Source organism: Scophthalmus maximus, chromosome 11, assembly GCF_022379125.1.
Source record: "Scophthalmus maximus strain ysfricsl-2021 chromosome 11, ASM2237912v1, whole genome shotgun sequence".
Lineage (NCBI taxonomy): Eukaryota > Metazoa > Chordata > Actinopteri > Pleuronectiformes > Scophthalmidae > Scophthalmus > Scophthalmus maximus.
The window spans coordinates 4,540,724-4,560,000 of NC_061525.1; the positions used below are offsets into that span (position 1 = coordinate 4,540,724).

At 45.3% G+C, this 19,277-nt stretch overlaps 2 protein-coding genes across 2 annotated transcripts in view; one reads left to right on the forward strand and one right to left on the reverse strand.

Annotated features, from left to right (window-relative positions):
- The window catches only part of zgc:153039 (uncharacterized protein LOC767698 homolog), a 53,625-nt gene extending 41,803 nt beyond the window's left edge, over positions 1 to 11,822 (reverse strand). Inside the window, exons 1-7 of the mRNA XM_035622705.2 lie at positions 11,735 to 11,822; positions 11,203 to 11,600; positions 7,247 to 7,381; positions 6,447 to 6,584; positions 5,831 to 6,145; positions 4,538 to 4,645; positions 4,334 to 4,445 (exon numbers count right to left, since the gene is read on the reverse strand). Of these exons, the coding sequence (XP_035478598.1) occupies positions 4,334 to 4,445; positions 4,538 to 4,645; positions 5,831 to 6,145; positions 6,447 to 6,584; positions 7,247 to 7,381; positions 11,203 to 11,458 (1,064 nt within the window). The 5' untranslated portion in view covers positions 11,459 to 11,600; positions 11,735 to 11,822. The remainder of the gene's footprint in view (positions 1 to 4,333; positions 4,446 to 4,537; positions 4,646 to 5,830; positions 6,146 to 6,446; positions 6,585 to 7,246; positions 7,382 to 11,202; positions 11,601 to 11,734) is intronic.
- A 2,406-nt stretch (positions 11,823 to 14,228) lies between these two features.
- Positions 14,229 to 19,277, forward strand: part of LOC118299889 — a 5,810-nt gene continuing 761 nt past the window's right edge. Inside the window, exons 1-5 of the mRNA XM_035623975.2 lie at positions 14,229 to 15,104; positions 15,681 to 15,744; positions 15,842 to 15,925; positions 16,016 to 16,255; positions 17,546 to 19,277. The exon at positions 17,546 to 19,277 is cut by the window's right edge and continues 761 nt beyond it. Of these exons, the coding sequence (XP_035479868.1) occupies positions 14,730 to 15,104; positions 15,681 to 15,744; positions 15,842 to 15,925; positions 16,016 to 16,255; positions 17,546 to 18,084 (1,302 nt within the window). The 5' untranslated portion in view covers positions 14,229 to 14,729 and the 3' untranslated portion in view covers positions 18,085 to 19,277. The remainder of the gene's footprint in view (positions 15,105 to 15,680; positions 15,745 to 15,841; positions 15,926 to 16,015; positions 16,256 to 17,545) is intronic.

Genomic DNA, 19,277 nt, shown 5'->3' on the forward strand with positions numbered 1-19,277 from the left:
GGTGCCCTGGCTGCCAGACGCGCGTGTGTGTGTGTGTGTGTGTGTGTGTGTGTGTGTGTGTGTGTGTGTGTGTGTGTGTGTGTGTGTGTGTGTGTGTGTGTGTGTGTGTGTGTGTGTGTGTGTGTGTGTGTGTGTGTGTGTGTGTGTGTGTGTGTGTGTGTGTGTGTGTGTGTGTGTGTGTGTGTGACTGTGTGTGTGTGTGTTATGTGGAGCCGGATGAACAACTGGCTGTGAGAGATAAATGTCATGCCAGATAATTTTTTCACCTCAGCACGTTTTCTTGTGAGAAAATCAAACACAATGATTGTTTTTAGATTAGTAAAATATTTCAGAGTAATGTTTACAAAGCTCTTACTTGAAAAGGTATATACTCCTGCATTCATAATAGGCGAACAATCCCCCCCCACCCTTTTTTCTAGACCCATTTGCTGTTGGAAAGTAGATGTGACTTGAATTCTTCTGCCATGACAAATGATGGTCTCCGTCTACATTCAATAAAGTTTCACAACGCACCCTTTCAGTATTGTTGATATAGTACTTTTTTGAGTGAGCCAGCCTAATGTAGCAGAAACAGCTGTGAATGTAAATGGGTTTTTTTCTGCAAGCAGAAGATGAAATACACCAACAATACACAAACAGCTAATGCAGGGAAGCTTCCACCATTAGAAGCTGAAAGAGGGATATGAAAACAGATTGGCACCCGTCACTATCGGCCCACTTCTCATCTCCTGGTTGTGGCTGCTGGCCACTCAATGGGTGCATTCTTGTGAGTTGAATGTGAAATATTGTCAGGTGATTTTTTTTTTTTTTTCAACGGTGCACAATCGGACCATTGTGTTAACGTAGGGAAGTGAAAGCGGTATGTTCCAGGAATCAAGCCATTATCACATGGTGAATTTCCCTCATGCAACTCTGAAAAATTCTGCACAAAATTGTAAAAAGGAGACACACTGTGAAAAATTAGCACCAGACGACTCAAAATAACTGGCCTGGGTTAAAAAGAATTGGCATATCTGTTCTCACACCAACCAACATTAAGAGCAAAACAAAACCCAAAAAAGGCAAAAATCATCTGGCCTACATGAACACAAACACAAACAAGAGCACAATAAGGAAATACCCTATTAGTGACAATTTCCCCGGTGTTTCGGCGAAATGATTATCTTACATTACTTTTTCTCCAGAAAGATAACACTCATATCAGTTCAATTCCAGGTCAGCCTCAATAAACCAGACGACCCAGAGCTAACTGAAGATAAGAAAAGGGGGGATGTACAGGCCATAAACCCATACAATGGGATTTTACACTCCATGTGTGTTTTCTTCTGTATTTCACAACCAAACAGTCTGCCCAGCTGTGAGGAGCTTTCACTCTATACCCCACCCCGTCTGTTCTTTTTGCCATCCTGCTTAGTTAACAGGAAGCTATTACATTTCCTCACCACAGTAATTCATATGACCAGAGATCCACACAAGCGTAGGCACGCACACGCACACGCACACACACACACACACACACACACACACACACACACACACACACACACACACACACACACACACACACACACACACACACACAAATTGAGATACATTTTAATTTACACTGCACTACATACTCTACCGAACTATGACAGAGGTACCACCACAGCCCTGTCAGATCACCCCATCAAGTCCCTCTTCATTGACACCACCCATCATGAAGAATGTCACTTAAAACTGGTGATAATATAAGAGTGATATTCTCAAAACAATTTAAATGTCATAGTTTATGTTGGTTTGATCAGGATTGCACTCGTACCACTACTACTACTACGACTTCCAGCCATTTTACTCATGTAATACTACTACTTTGATATTTAACTATCAAAACAATTTACTTATTTTTTTTAACAAACAATTACCTGTTTACATTACATCTATTTTAACTTAATTGTTCCATTAAATTGAGTTATCCATGTATTCATAACTTTTAGCTTCCATCTGCTCACTTGCTTACTACTCTTCATGCACTCTCAGTTGCAATGCGTGGTGTTGTAGTGTTGGTATGTTTTTTCAAATATTTTTGTCATAAAAACCAATTAAGATTTTTTTTCAAATGACCTGAGCTTCACTACAATCTTTCCACATACATCCAGGCAACTGCAGAGGGTCCTCCCTCAGGTACGACTTCCCCTGTTTCGGACAGACTGCTGTGTTTATTCACACGCGTCCCACTGTTTCCACAACCAGTGGATCTGTGATTCCCAAGAGACGCTTTAAAGCAGAGTGCGAACAGGGTGTACACACATAAACACACACAGGTCATGTGAGGGACCACTTGTGACCTCCCTCTTGGTTGGATCATGTGAGTGGGGGCTCAGTATTGACTTGGTCCCTCTGCCCAAAGCCTTCATTCATGCCCCCGTCCCTCCCCAACACACACACACGCACAATTTTGTTCTTGCTGACCTATTTCTACAGTATATCTAATCCTATGGAAAATACATGGGTATAATAAGTTGTGTCATATGTATGATTCAGAGGGAGCGATAGAGCACTGCAGAGAAGCAGAAAGTGTGTTAAAATACACTGTCCCTTATCACTAAAGAGCGTGAGTGGTAGGCGGACGCAGGGAGGACAGTGTGGCAGGGTAAATGATGGCAGTATTGATCTCCGCTGCTCTTTTATAGCCCTGTCATGTCAGTTTAGCACCTTAGCAACACTCGCTTTAGAGCTACATCAATAGCAAAGTCTGGCACTCGGCAGATAGAGAGAGACGGACAGATATAGGGAGAGGGAGGACAAATAAACAGAAAGAAGTAAATACCCACGGCAGCATCAGGGACTTGGATGATTTATAGTGCTAAACTTCAGAGTGAAGTGAGGACACCGACACCAGTGTCACCGATTGACGCTTAATTAAAGGAATGCTTGACCATAAATTCATCTTGACGTGTTTTGACATAGCTTATTTCGTTTTTATATTTGCCAGGACACAGCGTGGACAATGACGCAACTATAACTACAAGTTACCTCCAGCCTGACTATGAGCCGCGAAGGATCAATCTAGGGATGTTCCGAAATCAATCTTCAAGCTAAAAGATAACACAATATAGAGCGGAAGTACACCACTACCAACAACTTGACATACAGTACGTCGGAGGCCATGAAACTAAAACAAGCTGAAAGACTCTAAAATGCTCCTTAGAGTTAAGAGGAAATGCACACACTGTCCTCTTGCACATAACTTGTAGTAATATAAAGTCATTTGATGTTAATATAAAAACCTCAAATAATTCCAGCACAGCTCCAACTTTTATTCGAACACAAGTGTAATTGGCCAGGAATAAGTGAAAACAGCTATGTGAGAGTGCAAGGCCTTTGGGAACAAAATCTGGTTCAGAATTGCAAAGGGGTCCAGGCTAATGGTGGAGCACCAGTGGATGCTGAGGTTGCAGCCTGAATCGGGGAGAGCAGCAGGTTAGAGGAACTAGTGCTGACACACACAATAGGTCCTAGTTGTTGTTATTCATTCCATTCGAGAGAAAAACAATGACACCGCTTCATGTCAGAATTCCCATCTGAAAACCCCCCAGGCAAGAGTCCTCAGCATGATCAGCACATTGTTTTAATGTCTCTGACAGGATTATGGCTGTTGTTGAGTGCTGGATAGATGGATATTTAACCAAAATTTTTTGAATTACGGGTGCAGGCTCAATACATTGCTGATCCTGCAGGCTTTTCAGTGTGCTTGCATGTTTGGATGCATGTGTTCCTGCTCCTGCTCTTTATAAGATGGGTACCGGAGCTGCAAAACACAGCACTAACACAGACAAGTGCAAACTGAATTGAACAAAATATCAGATTTTAGTGTCAAATAATGACAGGGACAAAGACCCACAGGCCATTCTTGCACACAGTTGTGTTGTCATTATTTTCCCTACTTGCATTTCTGCTGCTTTCGAATAAATGGTTTGGAAATCAGGCTCCACCGACGCAGCGATTTATATTTGGTGAAGCAGGAAAAGAACCCTGTTTGCATTATCTGATAACCACTAACTGAAAACAAAACATGCTAACATATATTTCTACTGCACTGCACTTACACTCTTATCAACTCCAGGGTTTAATTAACTTGTTTGGATCTGTGGGGATTTATTTTCAATTATGGGCCATTTCAGTGTGTGTGTGTGTGTGTGTGTGTGTGTGTGTGTGTGTGTGTGTGTGTGTGTGTGTGTGTGTGTGTGTGTGTGTGTGTGTGTGTGTGTGTGTGTGTGTGTGTGTGTGTGTGTGTGTGTGTGTGTGTGTGTGTGTGTGTGTGTGTGTGTGTGCGCGTGACTTTGTGACTGACCGATCACAGGAGCATGCCACCAGCACGCTGAGCAAGTTATAGATGATGAAGGTGAAGATGACGGCTGTGATAGTGCCCCGGGGGATGGAATAGCTGGGATTTTTCAGGTCACCTGGAGGACAGACAGATGTAGCCATTGTTCACAGACAGATAATCAGGTCGAACACACACACATACAACACACAAACAACCAAACGTCCCTACCTGACATGTTAGAACCAGCCATGATGCCGGTGCAGCCATTAAACATCACAGCGAAAACTGTGGCAAAGGTCATCATCGTTTCTGTTGTGTAATCCAACGTGTAGTCGGCTGTGGGAAGAGAACACAGCAGTTGAGAGCCCCCATAGTTTTATCATCAGCATCAGTCGTCCAGCAGCAAGTAAAGTTTGGTTTGTTGACTACACTGTGCCTGCTCACCACAAAAACTTCCTTACGTTTTACAGCATTTGAACTTCAAATTTTACTTTAAATTGTTCAGTGTGTAGGATTAAGTGGCTTCTAGTAGTGGGATTGTGGACTGCAGCCAACTGAATACCTCACCCGCCCTACCTAGTGTAGGAGACCCTAGAACCTAAACTAGAGCCAGTGACTGCTTTGTCCAGAGGAGGGCCCACTCCCAATGTAGATATGAAGGGGCTAATTTATAAAACAATGATTCTTAGTTTCAGTTGATTATACACTAATGAAAACATAATTATGAATATTATATTCCACTTCTGCCAATAGACCTCCCAAACCCCTGCACACTGGACACTGGAAATATCCATCATGTGCTCATTCATATCGGATGTAAAATCATAATTTCATAAGTCTTGTCAACACAGGCGTGTGTGTGTGTGTGTGTGTGTGTGTGTGTGTCTGTGTGTGTGTGTGTGTGTTTTTGTGTGTCTGTCTGTGTGTGTGTGTTTGTGTGTGTGTGTTTGTGTGTGTTTGCATTCTATTTAGTTAGATCTTGGGATAATCCGAAGCTTGCTGTGTGTAATAGTTCTCACATGTGCAGGCCCTAGTTAGAGAATTTAGCTTAGTAATCATGTGTTTGGATGTGAATCCGTGCAAACGGAACAAAGTGCCTTCGTGATTTTTCAATGGACAGAGGAACCAGAGAACATTTAAAAACATCTAATAGATACAAGGCTGCTGTGAAACAGGTCTATTACAGATCAGCCAAAGCTGCTGTCCTCTACCAACAGTGCAGGGAAAGATGATGTTTAAAAGAAAAATGTCCACGTCACTTGTCATGGCACTAACATCTCCAACTGGCTGGAGTAGGCATGGCACCATGGGGTCTGGGATCAGGTTAGAATAGTGTGGAATGCGACACACGCAACTGCATCACATTTAAGGGAATTGCTTGACAATTTGGTAAATACACACGTTTGCTCGACTTGCAACAGGGGAAAATCACCAGGGATCAAATAAGGCACTCAAACATGCCTGGTATGAACTTATTTGTGACTCTAGTCTGATATTTGGATCCAGCCTTCTCCATCTTACCCCACAAGTTTCCGAGCAGCGTGTCCAACTTGAAGCCAGTGAAGTTGGCCGTGGTGGGAAGCACAGGGCCAGTTCCGTTCACCGTGGCAGTGCCGGGCAGGGTGAGGGTGCGGGGCCCAACGGCAAAGAAGCTGATGAAGATGGTGCCCAGGACGAACATGACAACCAAAAAGATGATGAAGGTGGCCTTGGCATAGATGTGGGCTCCCACCAGGCAACCCAGCAGGCAAAGCAAGGCGATGGCTGTGGCATAAAGCAGAGACCACCAGTAGCCCGACGGTAAGACCTGGTAGGGGGAAGTGGCCATAGTCCCGTCTAGTGGAGGATGAGGCGTCCAGCGTAAGGTCATGAGGGAGAAGATAAGGGAAGAGATTTGTTAATGTTTATAAATGATTAACAGAAAATGTTCAGGAGCATAATGTTATAACAGAGAATATGAAAACATTTGCCTGAGCTTAACCACTTAAACACACTTTCCTAGAAACTGTCAAACATGGTATTCCAGAAATGATAATGACAAGAAGCACTGCTGAAACTTTCCCAACCAAATTACAAAAAAGCATGCTGACCTGGCATTATTTTACAAGCTGTAAATAAAAAATAAAATCTAAATTACCCTCCGGCAGCCCAAAGGTGCCCACAATAGCCTCAACCAGACCGAGCACATACAGAGCACTGCCGCACACGTTAGCCAGGAAGAACATGATGCCGATGCTGCCACCAAACTCCGGACCCAGCGCTCGGCTGATCATGTCTGAATCGAGTTAAGGCGAAGTTCACTTGTTCAGTATGATGCTCTGTGAAACAGGTTTTCATTTATATTCTTACAAAAGGCTTTAAGACCTTGACATCAATGACATGACGATATTTTCAATAGATTTCTCTTTTACAAAAGGTTAGATTCTCTTCAAGATTAGACATAGGTTCAGGTTAGGGTTACCCCAAACCCTACAGCTAACCAATAGAATTGGGCAGATCGCAAAGGACAGAATAATGGTTGGAAGGAACAATGTTATGAAATGCAGAAAAAGGAAAAGTGACAGTAATTTGCCCAATTATACATGGTTAATGTATTACTTTCATATAATCATCTGCAGGAGGTCACAACATCAAACAACCCAATGCTAAAAGGAGAAAGCTGTTTGCTTTATGTGTGTCTAAATGTCTATCAGACACATGCATCCACCAACCAGATTCCTGGCAAGGAAGCATTCCGGCATCCCAGGAATGTGATAGTGTCTCATGGTGTAGTTAATAGACAAATGATGTTCAGTGTCACAGACAATGCTTGGATGAAACAAAGGCACTGTTTGTGTTTGTGTTGCGGCGTGTGAGCGTGTGCTCTCTGTTGACATCTTGAGCCCCGACGGCGTTTCTGATACTGCGTCGACCCGTCACGTGAGGGTGAGAGGATACAATAGGCTCCCCCAGCATCCAGGGCTCCGTTGGTGGAGATTGCACAGACTGACAGCACGGTCATACAGATGATGAAGTAGGCCACCAGTAACATGGCAATGGCTTGGTACAGTCCGGACTGGCCCACCAGGAATCCTAGTCAGACAAAAGCACAAACACAAGAGACAGGAATGTCAGTGTGGTCGAACAGGGAAGTTCAACTTTCCCAAAAAGAGAGTTCAGGGGAAGTGAGCATTTAGTGTGGCACTAAACTCAGTAAGCACATTAACTATGTTCGAATCACAGGAACACAGCACATGCTTGACGCACTGCGCTCGTGGTTTATGATGAAAACGTTTATGAAAATCTTTTAAGAGCTCAAAAACAAAAGTGTCTGCCAGTGAACAAAATGACTCAAAAAAAACAATCCAGCCTCTCTGAGAGACAAACTGGAGTCACGTGTTGAAAATGATTCCAGTTTCTTTTTCCACGTCTTCACTGTAATTTTGAGATCAAGGGAGGGAGACAACTAAGAGAAATAATTCTTAGAATTAAGAATAAGTGACATGCATAATCCAGAGCTCTCCGTAGTAAGAGAAGTCAGCATAGGAAGCTTTCTTGTTTTTGAAGCATATGATTGTGCATTGATTGAAGATACCAGGTCTGTTAAATACCCACATGACATGGCATATACAACATGAGAATGTTGGATTGGGGATTATAAATTGTGGAATTATATTTATGGTAGATTACGTGAAATATTTGTTGTATACCAATAATATAAACTGTCTGTTAATATGAGGAGGACAAAGGTGAGCATGTTAGGGAAGAAGTTCAGATAAAAACTAAAATGTCAGAGATTCCTTGTCGTCAACAATCAAGAAACAACTTCATGGCAATAATTTCAGAGGATTCACCACAAGGTGCTGTGAACGCATGGTAAACCTCAGAAACTGGCATACGCACGCATATACTGTATGAACCGGAAGAGCTTTTTTATTGACTGACTAAATAAGAATCAAATTCTATCAAAACTAGAAGGGCCCTAGGAGCCCGATCTTTCCCTGTTAAAGATTTTTTTTTTTTTTTAAATCCTGGATCAGCCCGTTTGTCTGGATCCAATCCCAAATTTAATATGTTCTTCTGCAAGTCATGCCCAACCCCTCCACAAAATGTTATGGAAATCGGTTAAATCTTTTTTGAGTATCCCTGCTGACTGACAGACAAACAAACGGTAATAATGATAGAAAGAGGAATGAACAGAGAATAAAGGGAACAGCTTATGACCCAATGGCACCATCTCATATGTCAAACATGGTGCAGGCTCTGTTGCAGCTCGGACATGGACACTGGCATTTATTGACGCTTCCCCTGCTGACAGGATTGGCAGGCTGAATGCAGGTAAACAGGATCATCCTGTGCTCAGATTCAGCCAAATGCATCAAAACCCACTGGTCGACAGTCTCGTCATTCAGCTGGACAACGATCCCGGACGTACAGACAAAGGGACCAGAGAATTTCTAAGGTGGAATGTCCTCGACTGGCCGAGTCAGTCGCCCGATCGTCCGGTTAAACACGCGCACTCCGATTAATGAAGAGCAGGCTAAAGGCAGAGAGCCCCAACAACAAGCAAGAGTCGAAGGAAGCTGCAGTGAAGCTCTTGGAGACAATCACCTGGGATGAGACAAAGTGTCTGCTGATGTCTGTGGGTCCAAGACTTCAGGCAGCCATTGACTGAAAAGGGTTTTTCCACAGAACATTAACATTTCCTATGTTGACTTGACTACTTGGTGTGGCTCCAGAGGAAGAGGTTGATGGTTGGGGGTCAACACCCCTGTTGTGACCCCCAACCGTTGTGTGTAGGGGGCGAAGCATCAGTGAGCGGCTGCCTCCAGCTGACGACAGGCCGGAAAGCTGGAGAAAGTAGCAACACCTTAGGCCGAGTTCACACGACACAATTTTAAGCCCGATTTTCCGCTCACGGACAGATCCTGGAGCTGCAGCAAATCAGGGGAAAATCAGCGTGAAATCGGAGCTCGCAAATCATCCCTCGATGGCTACGTGTGAACCGCCAACCACTAGATCAAAGTCACTGTCCGAGGCCTCGCCGACTTCCGACAGATCTCTGGACGCGTCGGAGCGCGGAAATCCTGTAGTGAGCTGGGATGTGAGTGCATCGACCGCAAAAACCCGCGGGAGGAACTGTAGCACAACAACACAACCACACTCTTAACCAGTACTCTCTGCCTTTGCCTTTTTCCGTGTTTCTGAACAAATCCTCGCGCAGACTATTTGCAGGACTTGTTCCTGTCGTGTTGTGCGAACCCCACATTAACATAACACATAAGAGTATTCATCAATTATATATTATATATTCAACACCACCACAGTAACTTTCTGACGTCCATTGTCAAAGTGACAAACAATTCCTGTTTTGCGCGTGTACCGTGTGTTTTCGTGACAAAGCGTACCTTGGAGACATTTCTCCTGGTGAAGGGTGGTGTAGTTTGTGAACCCCCCGTCGCAGATGAGTCCCCTAGTTTGAAAAGCACGACTGAAAGCCCGCGATAACAAGACAGCACGTTGTCTAGTATGAACGGTATAGCAATCTGATGACTTTTTTTTTTCTGATGACACATTACCTGTCCTGTGATCTAACACTTTTAGAATGAATGGCCATTTCTAAGCACATCCTAAGATGTTAAATCTCTAGTGTGTGAGAACAGTAGCCTAAAGTTTTACACACAGAGCTACAATGTGTCCACGTGAGTCTCTCTGTGTGTGTGTGTGTGTGTGTGTGTGTGTGTGTGTGTGGGTGTGTGTGTGCACGCGCGCTTGTGTGTGTCCGTGGCACTGCACCAGCTGACATCTCACGAGACTGTGGGGCACGGGAGGTGCAGGGGAATGAGAGGGAGTGTTAGAAAACAACCTGGAGGTACAAAATGGAGAGAAACACACACACAAGTGCCAAATCCAAATACGTGGAAAATAGACAGCAGACAAAAGAAGATGAACTCGTGGCAGCCTGGTTTTTCTGTGGCCTCTTGTCCTGTACTTATGCTGCTCTGACAGGAGAACTGTAAAACTTTGGATTGCATCATTTCACATTGCATTTTCTTTTTTTCATCTACAAGAACCCTTCCTCTGAATTGACCGAGTCTAGTTCCCCCACCACCATAGGAATTTCACCAGTAAAAAAAAGCAGAAAAATTCAATAACGGCCTGTCCGCCCGCTGATGTTCTCACTGAATGAAAATTGACTGCCACGTTGGGTCACATGCCACAGACTGATGCGCTCGCCGCGCCTTCAACTGGTGACTGAATCTCCGTGGTCGGATCAGACGTGGGAGACAAAAATGGGTTTTCCATTCATGCGGACTATGGTTCTTCCTGGTCAGGATCCCTCTGTTCCTGACTGACTCCTCAGTCTAGATCGCCTTTATGAACAGCAAATGAATTGTGAAAGGGACACCAAATTTGATTCGACACAATTCGCTTTGTGCACAACACACGCACTTTTCTAAAGCAGTTTACACCCATCCATGCTCGGTCAGACAGAAGGGGAGAGGAGGTGGAGTCGAAGCACATTTGATGAATGGACTCACACACCGAATTCGTTGTTTTTTTATATATTTTGTAAAGTCTCAGTAAAGTTCCACAACTCACCTGTGGCCCTGAAGGAGCCACACTGAATTCACCTGTGGCCCTGAAGGAGCCACACTGAATTCACCTGTGGCCCTGAAGGAGCCACACTGAATTCACCTGTGGCCCTGAAGGAGCCATACTGAATTCACCTGGAGCCACACTGAATTCACCTGTGGCTCCTTCAGGGCCACAGGTGAATTATGGAACTTTACTGAGACTTTACAAAATATCGAAATCTTTGAATTCCTGACGGGACGTCTTGGTGCACGTCTGCCGCGCAACTGTCACGAGCACAGGTGTTGGCGTGCGCGTGCCCGTGCCCGGCTGCTCACCTATCCGGAGGAAGACCACCACGCTGAACATCGACAGCAGGGTGGGGATGACCACGCCGAAGAAGGTGGAGAGCTTCTTGGGCTGCCCCGGCTGGGCGGACCTCCTCCCGGCACCGCCCGGCCGCTGCTGCTGCTGCTGCTGCTGCTCCTGCCACCCCTGCTGCTCCGGGGGCCGGCCGGCCGGCGGGGCCCGCCGCTCGGACTCATTGACGCTGGTGGAGAGGCGGTAGTGGAGGAGCGGGGTGCGCTCCGTCATCGCGGAAGCCTGAGCCTCCGGCAACCAAAAAAACGCTTCACAACTTCATCAAGTGCTCCGAATGAAGTCCGCTCCGGGACTACGGGGTGACTCTTTGCGCCCGACACGTCAATAACGAACGAGTGGCGTTGTTGTCTAAAAACTAAAATAAAAAAAGTTAAATCACTGCCGACCGGTTAAAAATCAACCCTCACCTGGCTACATATCTGAGCGTAAAAGTGCTTTCGTTATCAATAAACTAAAAAAAATATAGAAACCAACGTAGTAAACTCTTACATTAAAACGAGCAGCGTCGTTACATGGTTTTGAAATATCCGTTACGAGTTGACAAGCGGCTCACATATCCACCGACAGTGGATGATGATTTCCTCGTCGCACTATTGAACAGTTATCGTCACGTGATGCTCGCACGTCAAGTCGCCGCCTTCACAAGTACAGCTTCCGGTCGGGACTTTCAGCGTAAAAGCCGCTGACAGGCTAGCAGGGACGATGCGCGTAACAAACACTCCTTAGAATAAAGAATGCACTTTCACGTGGATGTACAGAAAAACCCAAGGTAAATCGTTATTGCCAATCTATACATACACAAATCCAAAATTACTTATAATTATAATCAGTGAGTCAATGAGTCAGTTATTATGATTCACAAATACAAATGCCGATGCTTGAGAACACCGGTTTGTATAGGAAATACATGCGCTCGTCTTGTTTTGGAGATAAATTGTATACCTTCCGGTTTTGTTTTGTCTATCTATATTTCACTTGACAGCTCAGTCAGGCGTGTTCTAGTCCCCATGTTTCCCATTAGGTTTCCAGCCTGTTGCTTTCGGTCACATGATCAAGTCGGTCCGGGCCAATCAGGGCACCGCATTCTTCCCGGCCACCTGCTTGTGGGTGTTGACCTGTTGACTCGAGGTAGACACGCCTCTCAAACTCAAATGAGAAAAATTATAAGCTTTGCCAATTTTTGATTTGAATCAAGCAACAATAATGATGATGATAAATCATCATTATCACTAAAGGAAAGGTTGTTATCCCCAGTACATGCGTTGTTTTTGATGAGTGAAACTTCAAGATTAAAAGTGTAAATTCCACTGTAATATGCATCATGTGTAAAAAAAAAAAAATGTAGATTTTATTGTAAAGGACACACTTGCTTGTCGGATTGACTAGAGGAGCAACAGTCAGTAGAGACTTTTTTGGCAACCGCGTACCATGGGAGAATATGAAAACCATTTACCAGTTTGAATCAAACATGTAACTTGTCTTCTTTCACTTCTCTATTCTCAAAAAAAGGAACACTCGCTCAAAGCTTGTTCCGAACAAAGACAAACAAAGTGGTAATCTGGGGTTGTACCACTTTGTGGTAAACCCCTTTATGTTCCACTCCTGACTTCCATTCAACTGTTCTTTGATGAATGTAACTCCAAGACTCGCCCTTCTTTTTGCTCCGTTTTGGTCTCCACCAATCAGCCGACGCATTGTATTAAAATCTGTTTGACAGTTTTATTGAGCCAACATAAATGTTACTGTTACTCCATGCAGTGCAACATCACCTGTGCTTGATGGGATAGACCAGCTTGTATTTTATTGGTCATTCAGCCAAGTGTTTATTTCACATTTTATGGGCTAGAAGTCCAAAGGGCTCAAAGACAGTAAAAAGCTCCATAGAGCTGAGGGGAAATGCAGCAGGGTGGTAATTCTCTGTGTCTTTGTCACCACGAGTGACCTCTCTCATTGTTGTTTGTGTAAAAATATTGATTGGTGAAGCTTTAAGTCAACATATGGTGGAGCAAGTTGGTTAAGAGATTCGGGATATATGAGGAAAGTGAAGTAGGCCTAGTAAGAACAATAGTTTTAATCATCACCATAATCAACAACATTTGTTCTCTACTGTATCTTTGTTCCCAGTTAAATGTGGAACCACACCACAATTACGCAAGCTGAGCAAGAACGATACTTCATGTGTTTTTAAGGTCACTGTGTGTCATCTGAAGATATCCGAAACAGTGATATGCGTGCCTCTACCCCACCAGCCCGTCGTCGTTGAAGAACAATTGTTAAGATTCTATCATGTGAAAAAAAAAAAAAGTCACACAATGAGTCTCAATCCAACGTTGTCGAAGGTTTATTGTTTCATTTTATATTGCTGTCTACATTCATTTTTTTAAAGTCAAGAAAGAAACTACAGCTCTTTAAAGACAGGCGTTGCCAAAGTGGTCTAAGCATGTCGTACTTCCCACAAACTGTTATCAAAAGCATCAAACAGGGAGTCACCTTTTAGCCTGCATAATCCATCCAGGAAGTGTCAACATTTTCTTGAATGTCCTTTGAGGTCCTCCCTACACTGACTGAAGACGTGACCCCTCCATTGTAGACAAGGCGAGGTGGGGACAATGAGCGACCTCCTCGCCAGCCGTGAACTACAAAGAACTGTGACAAATATCTCAGACATGAACATAACGTAGGCCTGCAGCTGGACCACACGGTGTCCTTAGTCCTCCATTAGGGAGACAGAGCTGAACATGAGAGCAGTGTGTGTGTTTTGTCTTTTCATCTGTGTTACAGAGGTTTTGTTTAAGCCGTGTGGCTCATCCTCATGGCATTAATGAGCTCTTATAGATGCATATGTGTGTGTGTGTGTGTGTGTGTGTGTGTGTGTGTGCACAAGGGTCCTTTGCAGGGCAATATCTTGCAGTTGTGCGTCCCTACGAGAAGAGCCATTGCCATGGCAACCCCAAGCACTGAGTACTTTGTGAAAGGCTGGGCTCCTCTCTCGCTCCCTCTCAGTCCTCCTGTTTCACACACACAATAGACAGCTGGGAGACAGAGGGGACGGCACAACAGAGGGGTCTCTTCATGCGTGTTCAACAGTGCTCTTTGCATCCCGCAGTCTTCCAATGTCCTTTTTTTGTCTGTTTGCGAACACTGAGCTTCTGCCGCTCGTGTTGCCCCTCTGGGAAGCCTCCACCCTCGGGAACGTATCTGTGATTTTTTTCCTTTTAAAAGGATACTCTGCACAGTGAGATGTCGCTCCTGCGTTTTCTTTTCTGGGAGGATGGATTGTTGACGGAGCCTCGACATTGACTGAGGCCTTGCCTACTGGAGATTATGGCATTGGGACTTCCCCCTCATTTCAAAGCTAGATTGGAGGATACTGTATCTACTGAGCATGCAGGCGAAGAGATTTGTTCTCCTTGTTAACCTTCTCGACCTTGTGGAGGAAATGAGAGAAGCAATGGCATGTAACAAAGGTATTTAATCCTCAGTGATGGCAAAGAAGACCCTTTGTCCCAAAATAAGGTACGGGGAAGACAGTGATTCCCTTCAGCCGGTCGCCCGCTGTCCAGCTTGTAACCGAGACTACGACGTCGCTCTGATCCTGCCGTGCTCTCACACCATGTGCGGCCACTGCGTCGTCCACGGAGAGAGGAGGAGCTCAGACCGGTCACCTCACCGAGGCGTCGGCCTGTCCGCGTGCTCGGTGCTGTGCCCCTGCTGCCAACGTCACGTGGAACTGCCATGCTGGGCCTGGTCGTCCGCCACTTCCTGTTTGCCAAAACATCCCACACTGAGTCCCGCGCGCGTCAGCGGGGAGACGGGCGCCAAGGATGGAGCATCCCAACATCACCTTCAGCACCCGCAGGTGACAAGCCCGGACTGCACTGAGAGACGTTTAAAGGTTTAAAGTGAAAAGTGATTCATAGTGAAAAGCAGTGTGGCATACTCGTAAGGCCGTGCAATAAAGATAATAGAATAAACATAAAGGAATTAGTGATTAAATGTAAACGATATAGATTTCAAATATATATAATATAGATAAACAATATTATGAATATAGTTTTTTATAGTTCATGTCGAAAGTCTCTAAAAGTTTTTAGCTATTTTGAGTTAACTAATCAGGTCTTACTCATTTGCTTTTTGTGATGAGAATTATTAAATTCCATATTTATTTATTTTCTTATTTTCTTTCATTATCTTCCCATCTGAAGTGTCTCCCAAACTGTTACATTGTTCCTTTAAGCCAAGGATAATCATCACTACTGGAAACAAAGTTTCCATGTATTTGATACCATGATACTTTAAGGCATATGTACAAATAAAAATGAAGCGGCATTTATTTTCATGTCATCAAAACACATGTTCATACTATGTGACCCTGGATTCAAAACGAATTGCTTCTCTATTTAATTCCTTTCCATCACTGCCGCTGACCTTACAGGAGCACACACACCGCACGGATTCAGCTGTTGAGAGGGCACGCAGCTGTCGACACAGTGAGAATGGTGATGTATTGATTGCTCCAGCCAGTTTCTAGAAATGAAGCATGTAATCCATCTGGTGAGCCTACAGTATTGTATACACTCTCACTATTCGATCCAGGCGCCAATGCTGCCAGTTCCCCTGTAACACCAGTAGATGGCGATGTAGACCTGACAGAGGAGGAGATGGAGCAATCTGTCTTTGGTATGGACTCATATTCAATGCTTTTTATAAGCTTATTTGTACATTATATTTTTGGCAATTAATAAAAACCACAAACGTTCTCCATCTCAGGACTGCGTTTTGCTCTGGATCCTGCCAGTGTCCCTCCATCGCTCCATCTCTCCAGCAGCTCCCTCACTGTCACCTACCGAGGCCCCCCGACCCCACCTCCAGACAGCAGGGTCAGACCCAGGCTGACCTGCGACCCTGGGGTCCCGCCGGCCCTCCCGCAGGCGTGGGCTGATGTCGTCATCGTGCGGGGACAGTACTACTGGGAGGTGGACGTCTGTAACAGCTCCGCGTACAGGATTGGTGAGGGCCCACTTCAGTTTGTGTTGGTTGGATTTGATTGCCAGTGCGCTCATTGCTTCCAGAAACCGTTAGTCAGCGAGGCTGTGTTTGTTTTAGTCCACGCTCGCATGAAGACACACACACACACACACACACACACACACTTGTAAACACACACGCACACGTCATCAGACAGTTTTATAGGTCAAATTGCCTCCATGTGGTCAGAACACTGACAGACCATTGATCACAATGAGACTAAGACACTGAAAAAGCAACGATCCATTCTTAGCACTGTTCAAAAACTACTGCAACCATTTCCCCAAATTTCTTCAACATGTGTTTAACTTTATAACCATTAGTATGAGATGACTAGAGATACCAGTAATTTGTATCGATCATGAAGAAGTTCCTCTTTGCATCGTTGAAAAGGAGACTAAATATCAGCTGCAGTATCCTTTTATTGACGCCAATGTGTGAAGTTTTGTCTGAAGTTTTGTTATATGGACATCTCAGACATGAACAGATTATAATAGTTGATTTTAGTTGATTTGCATTTGAATCATACTTCAGGTCCTCAGAGACACGTTATTTATGTGGCACAGATTGTAGCTGTAAACTGAAATAACAGTGTTGAATAATAATGACAACATAGTTTTTTTCTCCAATTTATTAGTTTGCACTATGAATTGTGTTAATTTTGTCCAAATTTGCTGATGTATTTCAATGCTGCCTCTATATTTGATGTTAAATAATAAATAACATTTCACTATAACATGTAGACCACTGAGCAGTTCAACCACCGCCACTTAGTTATTTCACATTAGACAGCAATAATCGTAGGTCATATCATCATCATCATCATCATCATCATCATCAATAGTGTGTTGATTGCTAGAATCATTGCCAACAGGAAAACCCACCTTCACCTACTTTTAAAAATAAATAAATATGATGCTCTTTCAAACCTTGGGTGTCTAAATTCTTCAGGCGAGCCCTTAATGCTAACATGAGCATGATGACAACATCAACATGCGTCTGTTTATGCGTATACTTTTTCCAAGCTTACATTTGCCAAATAGCACTAAACACAACGTGAGGCTGAGGCTAAAGGGAATGTCCTTGGATTTCAAAGTCGTAAAAGTATCAGACAACGTAAGAGTACGTTCTGAGCTAATGATAGAGCTAAATAAAAAGTTAGTGGATCCATTCTTACATTTCGTAAAGGGTCAAAAACCTTTGCCTTTGTTTCGTGAAGGTTGCTAAAATGTGCACAGTGCATATGAGACGTCGGCTTTCTGTCTCTCTCAGGTGTGAGCTCGTTGGACGGTGGCGCTGGCTGGTGGCTGCAAAGGCAGGGCTCGTCTTTTTGTGCAGTGCATGATGGGAGCCGGGAGCCGCTCGACACTGTCCCGCCCCAGATCAAAAGCCTCGGGGTCTTCCTCAACGTCGGAGGGGGCGGCCTGAGCTTCCACAACCCCCTGACCCACGAGCGCCTGGCCACGCTGCCGACCCGCTTCGGCGCTGCGGGGGTGCTCCCGGCTCTGGGCCTGGGCCAGGGCCGCCTGAGGCTGCGCTGCGGCCTTCCCCCTCCTCCGCACGTCTTCCTCGGTAAGGAGTCGACCTACAGGGGGCCTTGTGTTGCCGGCGGAGGCCGGTGGCGCGGGGAGCTTCCCTTCCAGTCTGTCAGGAGAGCGATACAGAAGTTCGAGGAGCTGGCCGGGTCCGACTCGGACTCGGGCCTGGTGTCCAGTGTTGGCTCGCCCTGCTCCACCCTGGCTTCCCGTCCAGATCTGGGGATTCCGGGCATGTCTCCCTCTGGGCACGCAGGCACGAGAAACTGGAGCTGAAGGAGGACAGCTCCGGAAACTTCCTCTCCAGTGAGGGCATCAGAAACACACCCGCTGCTCCTCTGAGTGGTTTGATCCCCACTTGCCAATTGAAAGGCAAATTTGTTTCCATCTCGAGGGACTTCGGGTCGCCTCTTCTCTCTCTGCGTGACCCCCGGACCCGCAATTGACTCTCTCCCCAGGACACAGGTCCTTTCTCTCGACCAAACGCCCCCCGCTGGTTTGGGCTTGGGCCAGAAAGGGTCCTCTGTGATGTGAAGTGTGAGGGAACAGAGGGCCTCGAGCAGCGGGACTCCTCGGGTTGTCTCTGTGTGACGGTTGTCGGGCGGCAGGGGGTCCTACAGTTGCAGTGTGCACGTTTGCTGTGTGTAGTGTGGGCAGGAGCACCGCCTTGAGTGCGCGCATTTGCTCAGTCACTCATACATTCCGGTGTGTGTGTGTGTGTGTGTGTGTGTGTGTGTGTGTGTGTAAGCAAGAGGCAACAGTGTACAAGCGGCAGGGGGTGAGATGGCGAGGTGCGAGTACAGTGACACCGGCGGTGTTGACACAGAGCGGCGAGAAAACAGGTGGTAACGTACGTTGGTCCCGCGGCCTCCCTTCGCCGGGACAGTAGGGCTGTCCTTTTCTGACCCTTTGAAAACCCCGGGACTCCCCGAGACTTCAAAAGAACAACAGAGAACGGGAGAACAGAGAGGCAGAGAGAGAGAGAGAGAGAGAGAGAGAGAGAAAAAACAGCATGCATGAATTAAAGACAGCAGGTGATGAGCCGGTAAGGAAAAAGAAGAAGAGGAAGAAATGGGATAGAGGAAAGTGGATTCCTAACAGCTTTCATCCCAAGAAGCCCTGAGTAGACCAAGTGGGCCGAGCCAACCCACCTGAGAACTAGTCTAAGGTATAGTAGCTGCAGGAGTCTTTAACATTACAGCATGGGGATGAATAAGAATTAGTTGTCTTGGCACGTTCAATAATAAAAGTGGAACCTTTTTTTGTTTTCCAGTCCAACACATGGCGAATTAAAAACGGTGTTTTAATATCTGGATTCGCTAAGCTTTTCCCTGGAAACTGAGGCCTTGTCTCTTCGTCATTGGCTTCGAGCTCCACACACCGCTGGGTTTTGGCTTGTTGGCCACAGATTCAATCGGAGCGATTCTGGCAAGGAGCACGGTGAAAGTATAAACTCCCCCCCCCCCGTT